At 36.5% G+C, this 25,205-nt stretch overlaps 1 protein-coding gene across 3 annotated transcripts in view; it reads left to right on the plus strand.

The window, feature by feature from the left end:
* The window catches only part of FAM172A (family with sequence similarity 172 member A), a 350,899-nt gene that overhangs the window by 230,828 nt on the left and 94,866 nt on the right, over positions 1-25,205 (plus strand). For all 3 annotated transcript variants that reach the window (XM_054031751.1, XM_054031750.1, XM_054031752.1), the window contains 2 exons: positions 17,860-17,976; positions 21,428-21,512. In XM_054031751.1, coding sequence (XP_053887726.1) covers positions 17,860-17,976; positions 21,428-21,512 — 202 coding nt within the window. The remainder of the gene's footprint in view (positions 1-17,859; positions 17,977-21,427; positions 21,513-25,205) is intronic.

The following is a 25,205-nucleotide window of genomic DNA, read 5'->3' on the forward strand; positions in this document are numbered from 1 at the left end:
AGACACAAATGTATTTATAGATTTTCCTTTATATAAGATCCCCCATGAATGTTGCTTACTTCCCTTCAGATTTTTGTCTGTTGTTATTGACACTAGGGGGCACTGCTTATCCTCCGTTGTAGCTTTCTTTTGGGACAGTGAGTAAAACTCAGCTGATTTCTGTAATCTTACTTTAATTAACAATGGAATTCTTATTAAGAAATTCTAGACTGTTTAATTCATGTGTTATTTTGTTTTTAATCTAATGTCTACATGCTGTGTTAATACAATGGGTGAAGTCATTTGCACTTACAAACAAATACAGAATCCCATACAGTAATATTTTATTTATTTATTTATTTTAGTTTGAAATGTCGATCTTGGCAAAGCCAGAAGGCTAAGTTTGTCCTGTGATGAGGTTTAGATCCCTTGCCAGCTGTGCTTCTAGCCAGCAAGTGTGATGAACAGCTTTAGAAAGAAAGTGAGAGAAAGCATTGAAGAGTTAGTGTGATTCATTTGAACAAAGGTCAAGAGAAAGATAAGCAGAGGACAAGAACAGGAAGTTAAAAAGTATATCTTCAGTAATGAAAGTATCCGTCAATTACATTATCCTAAAAGGATTTGTTCACTGATTACTGTGTAATTATTGTTTAGCAAATCACAGAATTATGGGTAAACAATAACCACTTACAAATGTCAGAAAATTAATATCAATATGAACCATTGGCTCAAAATAATAATGCCCAGGTTAGATCATATCAGACACAATTTCATATTAGTTAGTTTGTAAGATATGTATTAAGAAACCACTTTAATAGTACTTTAAATTATTAGCTGAATTTATGGGAATTGATATGTTAAATGGCAAACAAATAAAACAGATCAAATTTTGCACACACAGGCTAAATTAGAAATATACTTGTTTAGTCCACAATTTTTTAAAAATTTTAACGTGATTTTTAATGACTGATCCTTATATAGTACTAATATATACTTTTAAGTATTACAGTATTATCAGACTGCATATATTATTTTATGAAAAATCCTATTAGAAGTTCTTGCAGTGTTCTGAGAGGACAATACTACAAGTTGTTTTTAATATGTAGCTTTTCTAATTATTACCACATAATATAATAGTCATGAACAGTTTGAATTCCTACCTATTCTTTAGTAATAGATCTGTCATTTCAGAAGAACAGGCATCACCTAGTTATGCTTTATCAGTTCATAAGCACTGATTAATCAATATGGGGCAGATTTTGTTATAGTCAACATTTTATGGTTTTCTTGGTGGTACTAACTGTCTACAAGCCATCAGATGCCAGCAATGTTATAATAGGTTTTTTCTCTCCTAGTAGGATGTTGCTTTTGGCTATAAAAAGTTAATTTCAGATCCTGATATACTCGCATTAATTTTTGAGACATTGGTTGGGTGTAGTATAGCAAAGAATAACATGAACATCACACCACTGTGCTGTAGCTAATTGTTTATTACCTCAAGCCAAAGGGAAGCAGTGTTAATGTGCACACCACAGTGTCTGTAGAAAAGTAGGAAACTGACAGAAAAGGTCTTAGAGATTTCTTCCTGAAGGTCTTGAGAAGAGGCCCACGGAGGAAAAGGAGAAACAATAGCATCCTCATGGCATAGGGGATAATTTTCAGCACTTTTTGGATTTTGGCACATTTGGGAGAACATCTTAGTACATTAAGATAATATTTTATTACCAGACTACAAGATCCGCCAACAGTTGTGCCTCAGAATAGGAAAACTCATTTTAATGTCTACTTTAAAAAAAATACAGTATGATATGAAAAACAAATGATTAAAATGCCTACCAGCTGTTATGTACACAATAGTTCAATAATATATTTGTACACTTTGGAATATTTGCTGACAGAGGTGCATGTTTTCTCTTGGTTTGCTAGTAAGTGATCTGTTGACTCTACAGCTATGTAAAAACATCTCATCAGCACCTATTATAATCAGCTAGAATTTTACTATAAATCATCAGAAAAAGCATTGTGATACACTTTTATACCAATACATTTATTTTGAAATTAATAGAGAAAAATAATACAGAGTCTGTGCTTGAGATGGTCTAATAAGCGTGCCCATGAGACATTCCTTTTTAAGTACTAAATGAAAGCTTTTGCATTGCTAACAGGCTACAAAAGTTGCTTAGGTAATAAGACTCTTTTTCTCTTATCAGTAAAAATGAAAGAGAGAGGGATGGTATGGCTCAAGGGATTGATAATCAGATTACAAAGTCTTTCACTTCTAGGTCACTGGTTCAAATCTGCCCCCTGTTTAGTAGTGACCAAAAGCTGTTACCAGCTGATGGCTTCTCAGTGGTCTTTATGAAATAAATTAGTGGAGTCAGTCCTATGGCCAGTGAAAATCACATTTAGCACCCATGCAGGCAGTCTCAATTGAGAATATTTCTATAAGTGAGACCAAACTACCTGCTAACGAATAGAAAGGGTCCCTTCAAAAAATGGTTTTAAGTACATTAGTGGAGCAATATGAGTGAGGCTTGCACTGTCACTGCCCATGCTACATCTGGTTTGACTAAGGTTAAATACAAGAATTTATTCTCTAATTCTGTCAATTACACTTTTCACTAGCATGACTATATGTTGTCAGCTTTCTTATGTATTGCACTGGTGAGTTTTAATTTTATTTGAACTGTATCATTCTAAATTACTTCAGCATTGATTAACTTAGCTAATATAACATTTTTTAAATTGCAGCAGCTTAAAAGTCCAAATAAAATTATTGCTTATTTAGTCTGAGAAGAAATATACTGTATTAGCAAATTTATTTTGGCTAATACATGAAATACTTTTTATTAATGATTTTGATGCTGTATTAATGATGTGGAAGATATGAGACTGTGGTACAGCACAGACTCCCATTCTCTACATGAACTCTGTAGTTGAAACATGTCCAGAGAAATGTTGGAAAAGTTCAAATAAGGAGAAATACTGAAAAACAAAGTGGCACAAAGTACATGTCCATATATATATATATATATATAGAATTTTCACTCAGAGAGCTTATACTATATATATAGTATATAGAAAAAGAAAGGGGAAAAAATTCACAATGTATTAAAAACTATAAATACAGGAATATGGTCTACAGGGTAAAATTGACAACAGTATTTTTTTTTTAAAAGTAATATATCTTGTTTTTATATTGATTATCTTGCCACACTGATTCCTTTAATGCACTTCATGACATATATACAAGGTAAGTGACATTTTATTTACTGCTTTCTTTCTGTAAACTTATAAACACACATGAAACAAACATTTTTGGCAATAATTTAGCAGTTTTACTACTTGTGCTGGTGTGCATCTATTTTGCACAGGTCATCCTGAATTTTTATAATATCAAGTATTATATATAGTATAAGCTCTCTGAGTGTAAATTTTCCAGTGCCATCTTTTATCAGTGTTATCATCAGATGTCAAAATGATAGGTTTAAAGATTCTGCCCTTCTTGTCACTGATTTGAAGTGTTATGTTTTCCATTAGGATGGGTAGAACTAGAGGATGCTCACTGTAAAGTGAATATTGTTTCTGGTTCATTAATATATGAACCTGAAACTATAGCTAGCTAATATGTGTAATTTGTACATTTATGTGGAAATAGTTTTTACATTTTATCGCTATATAGCTATCTAAATATAAATATACACACAGTCATACATACAACTATGACATGTTAAAATGATTTTTTTTTTAAATTAAATGAAGAAAAAACCTAATAACATTTCTTCTGATGTGACAGATAAGCTGTATATGTATTACTGTAGTTATTCTGATACACAGGACAGAGCTAGAGATTTCATCGATCTCAAATGAAGATTCTAGGTCTCCATAGATTAAACAAGTCATGTCAACAAGCTCTTTTTTTGCACAAACTTTCCCCAGAACTGAAGTGATGTAACTACCTCTTCTGCTTTACTGATGCCACAGCCTGCTGGGAGAACAAAGTATGTGAATCTGCAGTATGGAAAAACAATAGGTTATAGCCTTTATTAAAACACCTCACCAAACATTCCAAATGCAAGTGTCCAGCAAATAGTACCTGCAATTCTGAAACAGACCTTAATGGTCACAAACTGCATTTCTGAACTAATCTGTAAGGCTATGACCCATACTTTCGTCAAATTCCTTCTCCAGACCCATTTTCCTGTGGTGCAAGAAATAAGCTAAGTAATGAAGTCTAGGTTGAGTGGCAGATGAGGATAGCTGATATTTATCAATTTATATAGGAAATAAAACCTTCAAATTATTGGGAACCATCTAGTTGCACACATAGCTAGCCAGGTAACTTCGTGATCTTATTATCTCTTTTCCCCCCTTCTCTTCTACTATTTGTTACACTCACTTGTGTTTTGTTTCTAGTTAGACTGTAAGCAGTTCAGGCTAAGGATCATGTTTTCCTGTGTGTCTGTATAGTTCCTAGCGGAATGGGGATCTTGACTGGGGCTTTTGAGCAGTGCCAGAAGGATTTTATAAATAACAATAATCTCAGAGGCCATTTTAATACAACCAGATGTGCACAGATACCCTAGTGCTCCTGCAAGGGGAAACCTTTTACCTGTACATGGCCCCTCTGTCCATCTTAGAGAATGATAAGTCACCATCCTTGCCCACCTTTTCCTTTGATGTTCAAGTCTGCATCGACATTAAGAAGTGAGGAAAATGGAAGGGGATTCACCACATGGAATGACCACCACTAGAAACAAAAGAACCTAAAATTAGCAGTATAGGTGAAAAGAGTGAGAGTTGACTGCCAGTTTCATAAAGTTGTTCCAGCCAAGATGAAGGTTTATAAACCCAAGCCAGGCATTTTAAAAGTTCACTCATAGGTTACAGGAAGAAAAAAACTAAAATCCTAAACATTTACGGCACAGCTGTTGTTAAGTTCATGAAAGCTTCCTTTCAAGTCTGGTGTGAAACTTTACTCTTTTTCCACAGGGGAACCTAATTTTATTCCAACAGTTACCTCAGCCTTCTCTATTTTGAGGCCACACCAAAAGAGCTCTAGGAATAGGCAAGCTCACTTGTGTTCTCTGGCAATATTGAGAAGACTAAGGGTTTGTCTATACACAGTTTTTGTACAAATTTTATGCATCGGTTTAGAAGCTGATGTTAAATTGATGCAACCCCCTGTGGATGCAAGTATACTGGTATAAAGGTACTTATCTTGATTTTTCAGTTTGCATGCTGAACTGAAAAATAAAAATAAATTCATTTAGCTTTGGATCAAACAAATAACTTTGTTTGACCCAAAATGTTTTTTTTTTCCATTGCAGGTCATTTTCACCTGTGTTTCACTCTTTTTAAAAGTCAGCTAATTATCTACATAAATGCTGTTTCTAAACAAAAAGTCAAACCAAAACTTTTTGAAATGGTCAAAAGAAAATATTTGGAAATGAAATTGTGCCTATTTAACTACATCAGTTTCCACACCAATATAGTTAAATCAATGTAAACTAGGTGTAGACCATCCCTAAGGCCTCTAAATGTAACCCAGATATTTATGTATATAAAGGGAGTTTTTTCAAGAATTTGTCCCTCAAGTGGGACTAGCCCAAATATCAGAGTGCACTTTGCAAGGAAGACACACTCCAGGTTAAGGTCCTCCCCATTATGAAAGGTGGAGAATGGAGTTGCCAAAAGCAACAAAAGATGCTGGAGTGACATACTCACATTGTAATCTTTGCCTTGTGATATAATATAATCACATATTATGCATAATATAATCGCATTGACATAAGGTATATCACTAAAAGTAGCAATACAGACAAATATAAGAGGGGTATTGGGGAGCTAGCAGAAGTATGTGACTGATGTCCGTAACCTTCACTCTACCCTGAAAAGCTAGAAACTAATTGAATTGCAGTGGTGGCGGTGAAATAAAGAACCCTAGAGAGCCTGTTGTGATCAACTTTGATGGTGTGATGAGACTTTAGGCAAAAAGAAACTGGTAAAAATCAGTTGCCATTTGGATCAGAGTATTTCTTGTGGAATTTAGGAGCAGTGAGTCACTTGGAGTACCTGGCCAGTGATTGGTAATATGTTTTGAAAGTAAACACCAAGGATTGCTGGTGCTGCATGTGACCTAACTGTAAGGCTAGTATGTATTTTTTTATTAACTCTCAATTTTTACAAAGAGCATAAAAGAAAGCCTATCTGTCAGGTTAGTTTCTTTAAGTGCTAATTGTCTGCTCAGTTCTGTACAAGGCACAAAAGAAGACATGGTCCTATTTCAAAGAACTTACAATTTAGGAGACAGATAACACAATCAAACATGAAATGCAGCAGGAGATCCAGAGACAGGCTCCATTTTACAGCATATTTTTAATATCATGGGATGTGAAATAATTTTTACTGACATGGGTTAGAATTTGTGGACTTCACAATTTATTTTTGAGTAAGGATTTGAAAATTGACAAGGGTGGGTTCTTCACACACAGCAATAGGACGTGTGGCCTTCAGCCTGCTCATTTTAAAGCTTTGGAGACCACAGGTGGGAAGACTAGGAGGCATCACTTGGAGTTTAGTGCAAAGATCTAAGGTGGAGTATGATCCAGAATCTGCAGACTTATTTCTTCTGTTCCTAACAACACCAGCGTAAATGAACAGCAACATTTTTATATGTCAGAAATATTGGTCGTGTGAGAGTGTGTGTGTGTGTGTGCACACTACGGTGAGAGAGAGAATTAGACCATGCAAGTAAATTATGCTAAACTCACTCTAATGAAACTGTATATGATAAATAAGAAACTTTCAGAAAGTTCACTGATTCTTTTATAAAGGCACTCATTGCCATAGAATTTAAGCACCATAAATAATATCGAAAAGCCAACATTAATGTGAACAAATCATACTCTTCTTTCCTTTGTGGATTTTCTGCTATCCAACAGGATTTCTATTGACAGACCATGTATGCACGTGCCATAAATACTCAAGTCTGATTTGTGGTAGTTGATCACTGCCTTGTATTCTGGGCTATGCACAGATGTACTGTGCTTCCTCGAAGCAGCACCAAAACAGTGCATCCCAAGCTCTCTCATGTTCTACTGTGCTGCCTCTTAGGAGGGCAAAGTGTGTGTTCCCTCAACAGCAAAATTGTAGCCACAGTTATTTGGGCCTGAAAGTTTACAGGCACAGAGCATTAGGCTGGATTTTAAAAATTAGGCCTATATTGTACATTGAGCTGGAAGATCTTTATTTTAACCTAAGCATTTCCATTTCTAGTTCAAATACTCTTTACACTGCTTCATAAACACCATTCTATATATGGAAGAGCTTCTTCATAAAAGCCGCGTCCTAATTTTACCTTTCTTTCCCCCATCTCACAAAAGGTGTGAGCCATTTTCTGCATGGTCAGTTATTGTTTATCAAACTTCCTTCTCTGGTTTACTATGGTCTCTTTTTCAAACTTCCAGTCTCTAGGTCATTTGCTAGGTGTGTGTTTGTTTTATTTTGTTTGTTTTTTTTAGCACACAGACACCACAGGCTTTTTTGTTGAGGGAGCATGCACATAGCAGCACAATTTAAGCAGGAACTGGAAAGGAAGTTATTACTGCTCTCTTCTGGCTGCCTGTAATAATAAATCATAATTTGCCATTGCCTAACCAGTGACTACAGAGTTATCTTCATGAGTTTGTGACCCCAAAAGTGTCAGTTTACATACCCTCTCCCTTAGTGATCTTGCTTGTGGAGAGACTTTTCCTTCCTGAAGTTAGTCAAAGGTTGCAAGAATTGAAGTTGAAGCTTCAAAGTACAGGAAAAGTGAATGTTGTCTTATCCTATTGCTATAGTGGAAATCCAGCTGTTAGTGTTTAAATAACCAGGGTGTTAGACTTCATGTCCATCAGTGAGGTGCTCTGCATAACACCCAGCTTTGCTCTTTGCTTTTAAACTCCATACCTTTAGAGAAATAATGTGTGCATGTATATTTGTGTGAATATATGATAATATAGAACTAAATCCTTAAATAATTATTCGGGCCTTACTTAACCAAAATTCTTACTGAAAACTGAATGAGAACTTCAGGATTTGCCATACTGATGATTATCGCTATGCACATGCTCTATATGTTGTGTGTGTGAGAGAGAGTATGAAAGAAAACACATGGAAACAGAACATTGAATTGATATGTACATGAAGAGAGTATTAGAGTTGATTACAAAAACAGAAGAAGTAAAAATTTCACAAATACCCCTTTGGATATTGTAGACATGGAAGTAACATTTTATCACTTTGGAAATTTAAAACATAATAAAACTTACTGTTTTACCTGGTTTTATTTCAAATCATTTTCACTATTGTGGTCATTTTTAAACTGGGCTCTGGATTTCAAGTTCTGAATTTACCCATATGAGAGAGACTTTCATAACTCACTTGAGGCTTTGTCTCTCATTAGCTATGGGCCATTTTCTTAGTGATGGTTAAAAAAATATTCCCCTTTCAACCTACATTCCCCTTTCAACCCTTGTGTATTAGTTCTTTCATTCTCACAAATTTGTTATATATATTTATTTGTGTACAGTAGCTTTAGATCACATAAAATACAACAGAGTAATGTTATATCTATTTTAGCCTTATTCTATAAAAATCAAAAAACTGCATATTCTGGATTCAGGTTGCTTCTTTTGCTATATTGCCAACTCTTTCAATTTTATTGTGACTAGTGATTTTTGTTGTTTTTTATCTGTCTCTTGAAAACATGATGAAATACTGCCAACTCACAAATTTTCCCTTATTCAAAATTGACACTATTCCTATTTTTGTCAGTGAAGCTAAAGCCAGCAAGATGGCTGCCGTTTCCTTACAGTCACGTGGAAGTGAGGCTGCCCTTAATGAGGGCACTGGGGTGAGCAAGAGGCAGATTTAGGGGTTGAAGGAGGATGTGGGGGGGCAATAGGGAGGCTGAGGGGAATGTTGAGGACAGTGATGGATGTGAGAGATGGAGAGAATGGCAACTTTTCCAACCTGGGGGTGGTAGTGGGGAAAGGGTGTCTCCTCTGAGCAGCCAGCAGAAGGCAGTATTGTAGTATTGCCAACTTTTGTGAACTGATGGCCAGTCATTGGAATTTAGAGCCTGTAGGAGGAGCTGTCACAATAGCTGTCACAAGAAGCTCCTCCAATCCCATGACCTTCAGGGCTCAGCAGAGCTGTGTGCAAGAGCCTTGGGGCTAAGGACATAGACCTGCCCTGCCACTGAGTCTTGCCTTCAATGTATGATCCTGTAGCACAGAGGGGGTCCTGGGACAGTGGAAGGTAGTAGAGAGGGGACTCAGGGAAAGGCTGCTGCTGGGTCAAGAGCCTCAGACTCAGCAGCAACATTCCGTGCTTCCTGCTGCCTTGGAACTTCTCCTGTACTTGGGATCTGGGTGGAGGAGAAGCCCTGAAGGCAGTGAGCCAGGGGATGGAGGGAGTCAAGGATGTGGTACATCTGGGTACAGGGAAGAAGAGAACCATAGGGGGCAGCAAGGCAAGGAAGTGGGGGGTCAAGACAGGGATGGCAGTTCCCTTATTTTAAAAGGGAAGAGAGGGAAAGTAGAGTCTCCATCTGAGCAGCAAAGAAGAGGGGTGCATTTTATGTGTAAAATTACCAAACAGACATAGCCAAAAGTGTAGAGGGGAGTATAAAGATTAAAGAAATAGTTAAACTAGTCCAAACTCCTGTATAAGTACTCTTATTTCTGTTTGAGGGGTTTATTTCTTTTTAGCTTAAACCTCTTCCTAATTGATTTAAGATCAATCAATATAAGCTTGGTTTAAACTGAAATAAAAATGTCCACACATCCTTTGACACTGATTTTAACGGAATGAGTTTAAAATCATATCTTAAATTAAATCGGTGCCAATAGTGTATGTAGATGAGTCCTTAGATTCTGGTCCTTTGGGCATGGTATGGACCCTACTTAAGTCCCTATCTGGACTAGGAAAATAGATAGTGTTTTAAAATGATCATTAACATATTTTAAACACTGTTCAGCACTTAGTGTAGACAAGGTTTTAGCACCTTTGAAAACACATTAGCTGGTCAACCATAGGTTCCCACATATTGTCAACTAGAATAGCTAGCACTTTTTAAAAGTTGTTAAACTATATCTACACTAGTTGCAAACTCAGTTTAAAGTTGTGGTATGTAACACGTTTTCAAATGTGGCCTATTTTCCTGTTCTAGACAGGGTTGTAGATCATGGCAAGAAATAGGTTCTTCTCTCTCTCTTCTCTTGTTGTCCTGTCTACCATTCCCTCCGTTTTTTGCTTGACAATGGCTAGTAGAGTTTTCGTAAGTTTAGCCTGCATGTGGATCGGAGGCCTTAAACCTAGTCTCATGGTAATTGGCTTACAAGGTGAATTGACTCACAAAAGATTGTCAGGAGGATTTGGGTAGCTCACCCCACGAGAATCTGAAGCTTTCTTCACAGCAGTAGGTGTACTGGTAAGTTCACAGGTCCAAGTCAGTAGGAGAAAGGAGCCAGAAAGGTTGGCAGTCAGAGCCAGGGGAACAAGAAGAATAGGGAAGAATAAGATAAAAAGTTAGCACTGGCAGTGAGCCTGTGCTGTTTACTTAGCTCTCCCAGTGCTTCATTTAGATGTTGAATAGTCTAGTAGACAAGACTGAGACTGGTGGGACACTACATTTGAGAGTTTGGGAGACAAGGAGCAAAAGTTTCTCATTCTCTCTCTCTCTCTTTCTCTCTGTTTAGTGTGAATTTCCCCTACTTTTAGATCTTTCTTCCATAATGTGACACTAGACCCTTTGAGCTTTTTTCCTCATTCTCTCAAGCCTCTTCTTAAATCTGAGTGGCTGAACAACTTGCTACTTTACTAGACATGGTATTCAAATACGTACACAGTGCCTTGCAGGCCAGGGGACACCGGAAAATACTATGTGAAGGTACTCTCCCAAGTTCCTTCCACAGCCCAACCTCTACCAACTTGGCACACCAACATGAGACACCACTCAGTAGACTATATACTCGAGACTTTTCAGTACAGTTTTCCCTCTTCTTTCTTCCGTGCTTTCATCAGCAGTGAAATAGTTAAGAGTGTTAAAGAGTTAAAAGCAGCAGAAGTGTGATTCCCAGCACAGGTAGACAATACACACACTAATTCTGCTTGAGCTAATGTGCTAAAAATAGTAGTGTGGCCACGGTGGTACAGGTGGCAGCTTGGGTTAGCTGGCCAAGTACATTCCAGCCTGACCCCCTGGGTTCAGGTAGCTAGCCTGAGCCACTGCCTGTGCCAGTCTTTCCACACTGCTATTTTTAGTGTGCTAGCTCAAGCAGAGGTAATACACATATGTCCCCCTGAGCTTGGACTCACATCTCCTAGCTGCCATGTAGACATGCCCTGAGACAGACCTTACTATTTTGATTTACCCTCTAGTCACATTTTGTAAGTTTTCTTCAAAGCTATGAGGGATAGAGACTTTTTTTAAAACTGAAAGCTTAGATCTGGTGCATAAGATGGCTGTTACCAGGATAAAGTACCAGTTTGCCAATCCAGTGCTATGCAGCCAATTCAAGTCTCTTCTTCCATGGTTCTGTATGGTTCCGTACCAGATCAGACTCTTTAATGGTAGCCCAGCAAATACCTTCATTGAAAATATTAGCTGGAGGCAAATTATCCATTAAATCATAGAATCATAGGGTTAGAAGGTACCACAGGGGTCAACTAGTCTAACCCACTGCCAAGATGCAGGATTTTTTGTGTCTAAACCATCCAAGACCAATGGCTATCCAGCCTACTTTTGAAAACCTCCAGTGAAGAAGCTTCCACAACCTACTGAGGCAGTCTGTTCCATTGTTCTACCATTCGTATAGTTAGGAAGGTTTTCTTGAGATTTAACCTAAATCTGCTATGCTGTAGTTTGAACCCACTGCCTCATGTCCTGCCCTCTGTGGCAAAAGATAACAACTTTTCTCCATCTCTTTTGTGGCAGCCTTTCAAGTATCTGAAGACCACTATATATCCCCACTTTAATCTCCTCTTTTCTAAACTAAACATATGCAGTTTGTTCAGCCTTTGCTCGTATGGCTTGCATTCCATTCCTTTGATCATCTTTGTCACTCGCCTCTGGATCTTTCCCAGTTTCTTTACATCCTTTCTGTACATTGATGACAAAAATTGGACACAATACTCCAGCTGAGACCTAACCAGCACTGAGTAGACAGGTACTATCACATCCTGTGACTTGCATGTTATGCCTCTGTTCATGCAATCTAAAATTGCATTTGCTTTTTTTGCAACAGCGTCACACTGCTGACTCATGGTGATGCTGTGATCCACCACAACTCCCAGATCCTTCTCAGCAGTGCTGCAGCCAAGCCAGTTTTCCTCCATTATATGTTTGTTAATTTTGTTTTTCTTCCCGAAATGTAGCACCTTATATTTCTTTCCTGAATTTAATTTTGTTGTCTATAGCCCAGTTCTCCAATTTATCAAGATCCCTCTGAATTTTAGCTTGATCTTCTGAAGTTTTGGCAACCCCCTACCCAGCTTTGTGTCATCTGCTAGCTTGATCATTATGCTCTCTATACCTACATCCAGGTGTTTAATAAGGAAGTTAAATAATACTGGACCCAGAACAGATCCCTGTGGAATTCCACTTGAGACCTCCCTCCAATCTGACATTATTCCATTAATAGTTACTCTTTGTTTGCAATTATTTAACCAATTATGTATCCACTTAATGGTAGTTCTGTCAAACCTGCATTTCTCCAGCTAATTTATCAGAATGTCAATAATAATGTATGGCTTTTCTCTCCTCTAGTAGATGCCTTTGGGGTGAGTGTCTTGACTGAGCTCTAGCAGAGAGCAAAATCTCTGTGCCTTCTACTTAGGAAAACTTTATATCTATCAGATTTTAATCAGAGTGCCAACATTTTATCTCATTTATAGGTGACAGGTTTCTAACAGGCTTTCGGAGACCAACGAGGAGCTATTATCAAATCTCGTAGATGGTGACCAATGGCAGGCAGGTTGACAGAAAGATCTGTAGCCCCAGACATCAGATGAAGATGTTAGATGAGTTTGTGAGCTTTCTATACTTTGGATCATGTTTTAGACTGACAGTAGTGGGTCCCATTCCAGAGGACTAGATTGCTCAATTTGTAGTTGCTTTGACGAGGCTCAGTTAGAGACTCTGAGTCAGATTTCCACCAATATGACTGGTATTTCAGTTTGTGTACCCACTACCTGGTTCCTATGGCACTGATAGGAGTGGTCTGTGTTTTAACCTGGTACCCCAAATTGGCCTCAGGTTTGGTAATTGGAGGTGGACTATGGCAGACAATAGTGACTCCACACTTAGAAGCAAGCAAGCCCTGTAGCAAGTTATTCTGTAACACAAATCAGCAAGGAAAGTGTGTTGGGAACTTGATGTTCTTTAGGTTTATTATAGCTCCTCAAAGGCTTTTCTCCTATAAGCCCTGTATTAAAATTGCAGGGACTGAAAGAGGCTGGGTAACTGTTTTATTAAGTTTAAAGTTTTAATAGAGTTGCAGCCTGAGGCCTTTATACCAATGAATTGTATTGTGAGTTTTATTTGCACCATTCACAAAATAGTACCAGCAATATTTTGTGTATTGCCACAAAAATACTACTTTAATGCCACACTCCTGTAATCATTTAAAGCCCTGAAAACAATGAAATTCGCTGGCCAGGTGAACATTTGTTGGTTTATACTTATTGTAATATCCTTAACATTTTTTTGCACCAACCCAGCCAAACCTGCTACTTGATCAAATGGATTGTTTCTCCGGGGAAGAGGAAAGCTCATTCAAATACCAGTCATAACGCAGAAGTTAATCCTGCTCTAGGATGGACTAACTACTTTGCTTTTATGAGTGTGAGTGAAGTGAAGATTTGAAAGAGTCATAGGAAGGGCTTACAGGCATATCCCCTCTCCCAGGTGAGCAACTGGAGTCTTTAGAAATAAGCACTATGTCCCCCCTCTATAAGGAGGGGTCTTCAGAGAAAATTCTCTCAATTGCTCCCCGGCTGTGAATTCTTCTGTCCTTCCCCTGCCCCATTACTTTTACAAACAATTCACAGAGCCCAGCATATCTACTGAGAATTTGTGCCCATTTGGATGTTCATTGAAACCTGAGGAATACCGTATCTATGCATCCGAAGAAGTGGGCTGTAGCCCATGAAAGCTTATGCTCAAATAAATTTGTTAGTCTCTAAGGTGCCACAAGTACTCCATACCGATATTATATCATATCTTAACCAGCAAATGAGGGTGGAAGGCCTAGAGGAAGGAGAGACTTCCCAAGCAATTCAAATTTTTAAAAAAGAGTTTATACTCAGTTCACGAAATGGATGAAATTTTGGACCGTTTCTTATTTTGACTGAATCAGTTTGCCCATTCCTAATCAGGAGTGCCCGGAAGGGCTAAGTGTGCCAGAAGCCCCAGAGAGCTCTTATACCAACAGCTGTAGAGGATACATTTTGATTGGTGGATTCCTATAGAAATAGAGACATATTTTAATAACCTTTCTCAAATTTTTGAATATATGTTGACATAATTAATGCATAGCTGTGATGTTTAATGTCAGCACAATATGTGCCACAGACTGAGAAATGCCAAGTGTTCTGCTCCAGAGGAGCTCCCATCTAGACTCTCTGTTAGATGCCTTTCTGAATCCCTGGACACTGGGACTAATGTATGTGTCCCTCCCCCAGCCCGATCTCTGTGATATTGATGGTCCTGAGGATTTAGGCAAGATACTGGATCGAGGACCATGATAGTCCTAGCACAGGCCAGCCAATTCTGGAATTCAGATCTGGTAAGCTTCTCAGTGGTAGCTGCTGATCATTTTGCCTGTTCTGCCCAACAGTTTTGCAGCACAGCAGTCAGATGCTATACCAGCTGGCTGACATTCACCAAAAGAAGCTGTTCAGCTGAAGTTCAGAACTTTCTGCTCCAAAGCAGGAAAGCTTCAGCTAGACTGACTTATAAAGCTTAGCAGAAGAGATTTTATATTTGGTCATCTCAGCACTACCGCTCTCTCTCTCTCTTGACAACACTCATTTCAGTGATATTGGACTATTTACTAGCTCTGAAACAATCTGCACTTTCTGATTGTTCCTTAGGAATATTTGCACATCACCCTCTTTCGTATTCAGGGCCACACTGTATTTTCTTACCCTACAGTGGCTAGATTCCTTAAGGGCCTTATTCATGTTTTCCCTCCAATTTTGGAGTCATCTCCCTCTTGGGAACCTCAATATAGTATTAAGGTTGACAGACTCTTCCTTTGTTCCCTGTACCATCTAACAGTGAAGACTATTTTTTTTAGTAGCCATTATATCCTCTTGACAAGTAGGGGCGATTCAGACCCTCAGGGTGGGTCCCCCGATACAGTGATTCATAAGGACAGGATTATTCTCAGGCCTCATCCCAAATTCCTGCTTAAAGTTGATTCAGAATTCCATGTGAACCAATTTATTCATCTTCCAGTTTTCTTACCCAAACCTCATTCCATCTTGGGGGAAGCTAGACTTCATACACTTGATTTAGTAAGGGCACTGTCATATTACCTTATCAGGACAAAACCATTCAGGAACACACCTAGATTGTTCATAGCCATTGTGAAAGTGAAAGGACCAGTTTCCTCACCAAGATTATCAGAATGGGTCTCTAATTGTATAAGAACATATTATGATCTAGCTAAGTTAGATTTACCTACCCACATAAGAACTCATTTTCAGTTGCTGAAAAAGTGTGCTCTGTGTTTCTGAAAGCCAAACAGAATATATTGATAGTACAGTACATTGTTCAAACTGTATAATTTAGGGAAGCTGGGTATGAAGATCTTGTAGGGGCAGTGTGTAGGTATCCTTCCCTTGGAATTGTTTTTAAAGGATAAGTCAGTTGGTGCAATCAGCATTTCCACCACAACAAAGGGAGGGGGGAAATACTGTCCAAAAGTATATTTATGAACTCTAGAGGTAAATCATCTCTTGCAAGGGTTATTTAACAGTATCCAGAGAGGAGGCAAGCTCCATAAGACGTAGTGAAATTTCTGTAGCCTTCCCTTTAGTTTAGTAGCAGAACTTTCACCTGGGAGCTCCCTCCAGCACATCACTGTTGTTAGCCTTTGGCTGTCCCAGAAGGTTTTGGTTCCTGGAACTGATGGATCACCCGCTTAATCTTCAAATAGAACAGTATGACCCAGGACTTGGTATACTACAGTGACTTTGCTCATGTGGGTCTTTTGACCTGACTCTTGACAGGGTGTGTAAGAAGAGCAAGGTTTTTTTGGAACAGGTGATTTCTATAGTGTATGAAGAATCAACATCTTCATGTATTTTATAGAATTTGAGCCTATTTGGGGCCTTGTACAATGATAGAAAATCTAATAATTTTAGCTATAACCCTCAGACCATTCATATCTTTCATCAAAACAAGCTGAATGTTTTTACAAAATTCTCCAAGGTATCTTGGACTTTCCTCTGAACCATCTAGTACTGGCCACTATCAGAGATAGGTAAAGAACCACTGGTCTGACCAGGTATGGGAATTTCACTTTGCAGTGATGGTGAATATTTTCCAGCTAGCCAGAGTATTATTTTCATTACATTCATTTTAAAATATGCATAAGTGGAATACATGAAAAATGACAATTTAAGATGTGGAAATGCAGCAGTGATTTGGTGGTAATATTAGTAGTGCTCAGTGAAAAGGATGTGCATGTCTACAGTACTCTTTAGAGGAAATAGAAAGAGCAAGACAGTTTGTACAGGATGTTGGCAAACATTGCTTCTGTATCAAAAGTATGGATTTCATGTCTATTTATGATATGAAAAGTCATGCACAACTCCATTTTAATGGTCTCTCATCATTTCAGAGAAGTAGTCTATTATGTTGAAAAATAGTTGATTCTATTAACAAAGAAGGGCTGGCTTTAGAGAGAGAAATTGTCCATGTAGCCATTACATGAGAGGAAGTTGGAAAAATAATGATATTTAGTACAACATATACAATGGTGAAAATACTAGATGTGAAATGCAGTTTCTATAACTATAATTCATTACACTTTCTGTGACCTGTTTTTTACCAATTAGGGTCAGGAGATTAAAAACTTTTGTCTGTTTTTGATATCACTCTTCCTTTGCAGTCCCTTTATCTTGAAGACCAGTGTTGAGTTCTAGAGCATATTTGTCAATTCATGTGTGTTATTTGCAGTTATTATCATTTTATTGTTTTTAGTAATCACATCATTTAGATATGTCATAGGGTCAAATTTTAATGGAGACAAGTATATTAGCAAACAAAATAATAATGATAGGCTCTGATGATAGTGTGCATGAGAAAGACCACAAAGAATTCTGGGACCATAGTAGGAGCGCAGGGCAGCTAAATTGGATAGAAAAAGAAAAAACCCCTACAAGTCAAAGTAAGATTGTACATCAGAAAAACTACAGCAATCTACTGAAAATTAGTAGATGATAGTCATGAGTAGCTTACAGTGAACCACGGGTTCCAGCTTCCCTGAAGCACAGAAATAGGAACTTGAAAAAACTTGTAAAAGGTGTCCTCGGGGAATCTTCCATTTTTTCACTGTGATACCTTTCATCCTAGAATTGTCAAGCCACATGGAAAATAATAGGACTGAATAGTTCAGTGAGTTAAAAGTTAGTATTATTTCTTTTATCAAAAAATATTAGGTCTTTCTATATGTCTGGAACTGTTAGGATTTGTATAAACTTCAAAACAAGTGAAGTCAACTTGTATTACTCTCGCTTTTTTAATTTAAAATCATTATCTGTCACTAATCAGACACCATTCAAGTGAAAAAAGAACTTAAAGCCCATATTTTTTAACAGATGATTCAACGAGAGGCAGATGTAAAGAATAAGGTAACTGCTGTGGCGTTGACAGACTCTGTTCACAATGTGTGGCATCAAGAAGCTGGCAAAACTATTCGAGAATGGATGCGAGAGGTGAGAATGGTTTTTAAAAGAGTTGGGGCAGACATTGCTATATATGATTCTACAAACATGTATTTAAATACTGACCTCTTCCATTTCTTTAAGATACACAAGAAAGCATTTTTAAAGAACTGTGTAAACAGCATGCCTACATCTGTCCCTGAAATAATTTCAATTAAAAACATTTTGGGAACTCAGTCACCAGTGAAAACCAATCAAAACTGACTGTAGTTTTCTTTTCTACTATACAGCAAGGTATACACAAATATAAGGCATGTGATCTGGTCACAGAGTAGGGTACTAGCAGGCACTTAGGACTCCTGGATTCTGAATCTGCTTGCTTTGTGGAGCAAGTCCTTTAACCTTTTTGTGCCTCAGTTTATGATCTGTAGAACTCCTGTAAATTTATCCACCTCACACAAGTGTTAAGAGTTTTAATTGTTTATAAAGTACTTTAAAGATCCTTCAGTGAAAGAGCAAAGCATTCTTATTACTTTTGTACTATTGGAACTGCTAGTTGATCTGAGGTTAACCTGATATTGGTTTATGGCCAGCAAGCACAACTTTTTTTCTGTGGGTAGAATATAACAGAATACATTTATTAAGTATGGGCTAGCTGCAATTTAAAAGGAGAGAAATAATTTGTAATGTGAGATCAACTAAACTCTTGTTTGTGAATCTGTGTTCCTGATCAAATAAAGGTCATAGTGTTGTCATTGGGAATGTTTTCTGTATTTATCTATTCTTATTTTGAAATTTTAAAACAAGCAATATATAGTGCTAATATAAACTAATGTATTCTGTACTTTTTAATAGGAGTGAGTTTTCCTGTGGATTTAGTGAAACATTGTTTATAGACTGCCTATTCCTAACTTAACCTTATAGTTTTATAGGCCATGACTGATGGGAATAGAGAATCACCTGGGATGCAGTCTGACAGCTCTGACTTAAATGTTAAAAATATAAAGAATACTAACCCCTCTAGGCTCTGTCAGAAAAATCCCCATTTTTTATGGGAAATCAAACCCTTAAAATATATGTTACACAGTAAAACTGAAAATGTTAAGTCCTATCATTTGAATCTGACAACTCATTTTTCTCTGAACATTTAGTGTGAATGAGACAAGTACATTACCTTTAATTTCATTTACAGAGAGTAGATGTTAAAGAATAAGTAACATGATTAATGGCCTAAAACGTGGATGGAGTGTCATAACTTTACATTAGCATTGGAAATCTCCTATAAAAAGTATTTTTACATATGTGAAGTGTAGGTGAGTGGTAGTAAGACTAACATATCACCTAGCTATCTCTTACTTAATCAGGTTTAGGGCTACTGGTAGAATGAATAATAATAATTAAAATGTACACCTAATCACTGCCTGTCTGTAGTGCTAATTGCTGTCATTGAAAGAATGAATTGTTTAAAAAGTCATTCTTCATTGAAGCTATCTCTCCTGTATCATTGGTGGCCTATTTTTAGTACCTGTAGAAGTCATGATTTTTGAATTTATTAGGAGCTGTGATGAATGATAAAACAAATCATCCATTTACGTATCTTGACACCGCTTTCGAGAATACTTATTTCTTACAGGCAAGTGTCACATTGCACATAAAAGCTGGTTAATTGTGTGCTAATCTTCTGTATTATCTCAAACTCTATGATGTAGTGTTCTAGCAGTAGTTAATATTAATTTTATTTATTTCAAATGAATGTAATACCTAATAAAAATCCTAGTTCTTTTATAATTTCTTACATTTGCATTTTTACATTCAGCTGTTAATTAAAATTAGGCATGCAAATTATAAAATTTATCTCTATTTTAAACCTTAAAGCCTGTGTGAAACATGGAAATACTAACATTTTAACCATTTTTACTAAAAAGATAACATTACCGGATAGTGTTTGTTTTCATCGGGTTTTTTTTTTTCCACACAGTTCAATAGTTTCATTGATCTACTGTTTCTTACAAAAATCTGCCATGCTTTGTGAACTTCACTTTCTAATCTCATACAGCAACCCTTCCTTTATGTTGTTCCTGCTCTCCCTGGTCCCAGAACAGTAGGGTTGCCTTGACAAATCTATTCAAAAGCCATTCCTCGGCCTTTATTGGTGGGGACTGGAGCCTTTGAAATTCTCTCCTCACTGCAACACAGCTGACATCTTCTTCCAGACAGAATGAATTAAGGAAATACAATAAGACACTTGATCTACCAGTCAAGGATCTTTCCACAGTGAGGACTGATTCCATGGTGCACAACTAGGGCAGCAAGCATCTAAAAATACACAATACATGCTTGTTTACCGGAATAGCAATCAACCATTTTTGCAATCATGATTGATGGGATGATTTTTTAGAAATCTGTCTGGAAATTCATTGGCTCTTTCCAAGAAAGTTTTTTTTTAAAATGAAGTTAATCAGTTTTTACAAAGGCAAAACTCTGAAATAGTTTTGTAATATCTGAAGCCATGAAGATTTTGTATTTTAACTGACAGGCCTCTAAATAGCCACATTGCTTTATTAGGTAATCTTAAATATAACAAATTTTGTGTAGTCAGACAAATCCTAATATCTAATGTATCAAATGTATCCGAATAACAATTTTTGAAGTATTTTATTTGATATTTTGATACACAATCTTTTCTGAACAAATTCCAGTGAAGAAAAATATTTAAAAGTAAATTCTTTTTAGTCAAAAATTTAGGACTGAAATATAAACTTGAGTGTTCATTAAATATACATCCACAAAGGGTGATATTTACATTTTAAAGTGTCTGTACTAGTTCATTTTACCTAAATTGGCAGTTATTTCAATAATCTGAAAAACTATATTCTTCCAGTCATAATCCATTGCTTTACAACTTCACAGCCGTGGCGCTATCTCAACAGTAGGTTGCATCATCACACTCTAAAGATTATGACCTATTAATACAAGCAAGCAAGATGGGAGATTATTTATATTTGTCATCAATAATTACTAACCAATTACAAAGGTAAATGGTTTGAATTACATGTTGGATAATGTAGGCCCCAATTCAGCCAAGCATTTAAGCACATGCTTAATTTTAAACTGATAAATCCACCCTAATAAGGCATTGGGCCTACTCACGTAGATGCCAGATCATCAAAGCACTTAAATCCATCCCCATTCAAAGCAGCATTTCAGGATATACTTAAAATTAAGCACATGCTTAAGTATTTTTGCTGAATCAGGACCTTGCTGTTTTACTTATAATATTTGGCCACATGTGAAACTAAGGCCCAGATTCAACAAGGTACTTAGGCATATGCTTAATTTTAAGCATGTCAGCAGTACCACTGGGTCTACCTTTCAGTCCCCATTGTGACTGCTGCTTAAAGTTAGTCACATATTTAACTAACTGGCTGAATTGTGGCCTATATCTATAAAGTCTAATGATTTAGATTATTGCTTCACCATAAAATTGTCTCTTACATTACAGAACTGTTGTAACTGGGTGTCTAGTTCAGAACCACTAGATACATCAGTAGAGTCCATGTTGCCAGACTGCCCACGTGTTTCTGCAGGTATGTATACTTGTTTATAGTATGTGTATAGTACATGTATATGGTGTCACATGTGCCCATGAGTGAGTAGTTTGAGTGTTTAAAATGTGATTATTGTATTATATATATTAAAAATAATTTTTGCTTTTGCTTTACCCTTCTATGGCTAAATGATAAGCAAAACAATATGTGACTAGCTTTTGAATGCCTATCATAGCCTTCTATTTTTATGATTTTTAGTATTTTATTTTGCCTTTGTCTAGGACAGCTGTACTGAAATTCTATGGCTTACTACTAGTTTGTCTTTTGTAGCCCTCTTTTTCTCACTGTATCTGATTAATTTTTGAGTTATTGGAACTTAAGAAAAGTAGTGATAGAAATTGTGAAAGCTCCAAATTTTAGGCTAAATTCCCCAGGAAACATCCAGCATGATATTAAGACAATACAAAAAAGAACAAGTGAATGAAAAAGTGACCCTTCTGAAGCTCCAGTTAATATGAGTCTGTTCCGTACAAACAGTACAAATTACAAAAATGTAAACCAAAATTATAGTCCACCAGAATATTGGAACTGGTTTTCTACTGTGTTGGTGATGTTCTTGAAATGGTAATGTCTTTCATTAATGGAAGCATAAATCATAGGTGTTTTATTCAATGAAAGCTATTAATGTAATAAATCATTTGTTAATGTGTTATAAAGTTATGTAATAATTTCAGGAAGATATTAATGAAGCATAAATTGTAAATATAACAACAAGAGCTTTAGCATAAAAATAGTCGTTTGGAATATAAGAAGCTACTATTGAACTTTAATTTGCCAAAAATGAAAAGCACAGTTACAGGATTTCTGTAGAATAGTAAAACAGTTTATACTGCACAAGATAGAGGCAACATACTACCCACCATTATATTCATTTTTATATTAAGAATGGAATGTTAATTTTTATCAGACCCTGCTGCACATGAAGCACAATTGTTCATTTTACAAATCACAGGTTAATATATGACTATTTATTTGAAGTCGTCTAAAGTCCTATTCTTGCAAATGAAGTTCAGGATTTTTTAAAGGCCTATATAAAGTTAATTGTATTTTATTTTAGAGCTCATTTAAAGCCCCAATCCTGCAGTCAGATCTGCACTGGAACATGGATCCATATTAGTAGATCCAACTGCAAGATTGAAGCCCAGAAGTGCTAAGTGTCAGTTCTGTACAAACCCAGTGAAATAGAAATGTTTCTATTATTGCCATTGTTGTCATTGGAAAACTAAAATACAGCTTCAGTTCTGAACAGAATTCATAAACCAAACTTTTAAAAAGTTGTTACTGACCTTTGAAAATTTAATACTGCACAGAATTAGCAATTCTAGATAACTTTTAGTTTTAACTTTAATTTCCCTATCTGTTGTGTAATAGTACATATTATTGGAAGGGGAGGATGATGTATAATGTGTTCATTTCAGAAGAGTCATTCCAGTCTGGCTGGTAAATAACAAGTGTTTTGAATAACAACCGGCATATACCCAAAATACCAAGAAGACTCCAGTTGAGCTTTTGTTCTGTTTCTGTTTCTATAATATTATATTTCAATAACGTAAAGGTTATAATATAACCAAGCTAGAATCAAGATATTCAAAATAAAGACAGACACTTTATTTATATATTTTTTACTTTTTAATGATGATGTGTGTTAAGAACTAGCTTCGGTCTGAGCTTTACATTTCCAAAGATGAGTCATATTGGGCATAGTTTTAATGTTACAACTGGTGAACTCCTGGCCCCATTTAAATAAATGGGAGTTTTGCCATTGATCTCAAAGGAGCCAGGATTTCACCCAATAATTATATGTAGGTTTTTGTATTTAATGTCATAAGTTTAAATTATGTACAGCACTTTGATGTTTTAGAAAACATTACAACATATTTTGCAAATAGATTTTGACTACAATGATTTAAACATAAATTATGTAATACCAATTTGATGATTCTCTAGTATATAATCAGAGCTTTAAATAGGTACAACATTATATAACAGTTGACTTCTAGTTTCCTAATGTGTTTTTGTTCATGTTCACTATATTTCGTCTATATTTTATTATAAGTAGACAACTGTAAGATATTTGCTGAAAGACAAACAGTGATAATCACGACAGCTTAATTATATATCCTCATTAACATATAAATCTGCATTAAAACTATCCATAATGAATATGTGAAGTATTACTAGATATTACAGCATTAGTAGCCAGTGTGATAAATTTGATTTCAATCCCTCCTTTCTGAGAACTGCAGTACTGAAGCAATCCACACTGACATATTGGCAGCATTGTTCTTGAGATTTAAAAAGAACAGTGTTTCAATCATTAGAACAATAAGAAGATTTGAAAAAAAATCCTTTGCAGGGAAAAAATTCGCCTCTCTTTTCTGCTTAGAAACCACTTTTTACTTACATCTGTACTGAGAAATAAGTTCAAGGTTATCAGAAGTATATCGTTGCCTCTTGATCATATCCCATGTGTTAGCTTTATAATACAGGGCCCACCTGCCCAGCACACCAAGAGTCAGGGGCGGGGGGAGGTGGCTACTAATTGTTTGTGAGCAGACCTCTCCTCCATTGATGGCATAGCCCTCTGCTTGCTGAGTCAGATCTACCGGCCATATCCTTGCACAGCACTGGAGAGGCTAACATATTAATAAGTCATCAAACTGGAAAAACAAAGCTGTATATCCAGCAAGGTTTTTCAGACTTTTGATTAGACTGTCACTAACTGGTTAAAACATATCTGCTGCTAATATTTTCATTCACGTTCATATTTCCTTATATAGAACTAAGAACAAAGAATAATAAATACACTTTAAATTTAAAATTAAAATTGCAGAATGAGACTTGGAAACAGTGAGATAATATGTCATAGCATTGGATGAGGGACCACATATAGTTAATGGGGTACAGAGAGACTTGAAAAGCAGTAATTACAGAAGAGATATCAATGAATTTGGTATGAACTTGTAATTTGGTGTGGTGGCCCAAAGAGGCCAAAGTGATTTAAGGTTCCATACTCGGAGCAATCATGTTACAGATGAGGGTGATATTGGTTCCCTTTTATACAGCATTGGTGAGACTTCAGTCAGAATAGTCAATGCAGTTCTGTGCAATTCATTTCTCCGGGTCTCATGGCAGGGGCAGGTGATCTGTGAGAATATTCCAGAGGGGCTGGTGGTCCAAAAAGATGCCCAGAGATCCTTGGGATTTCACAACTCATTTCAGAACTCTTCAGTTTAGGAGAACCGTGCCATCTACCTCTCCAAGGTAGATCTGACTACCCCTGTAACTACCTCCACTAGGATAATGACACCAAATCTCTGTGTTCTCGAAACTCCACAAATGTTTGTTTACCCTAGAGCTCAGCTTAGGAGAGAGTCCAAATTAGCCTTTACAAACATTATTTACTGTAAGTTAATTGGCAATCAGTTATCTTAAGGTAAAAATTCTAATATAAACAAGCCCCATAAGTATTCTTTTGCAGCATTTCCTACATAATTATGTCCCTTCCATAGGTTTTTCTGTGATATATACTTTAACCTTCAATCAGTTTCCTGGGTTCTTAGGTGAGATTCACTAGTGTGAAATTTCTGGGATCTCATTGGCATCTTTTTTAAAAACATAGCCCCACATTGTAACTTTTCAGTCTTCAGCATCTGTTGCTAAATTAATTCT

Source organism: Malaclemys terrapin, chromosome 6 (genome assembly GCF_027887155.1).
Source record: "Malaclemys terrapin pileata isolate rMalTer1 chromosome 6, rMalTer1.hap1, whole genome shotgun sequence".
NCBI lineage: Eukaryota > Metazoa > Chordata > Testudines > Emydidae > Malaclemys > Malaclemys terrapin.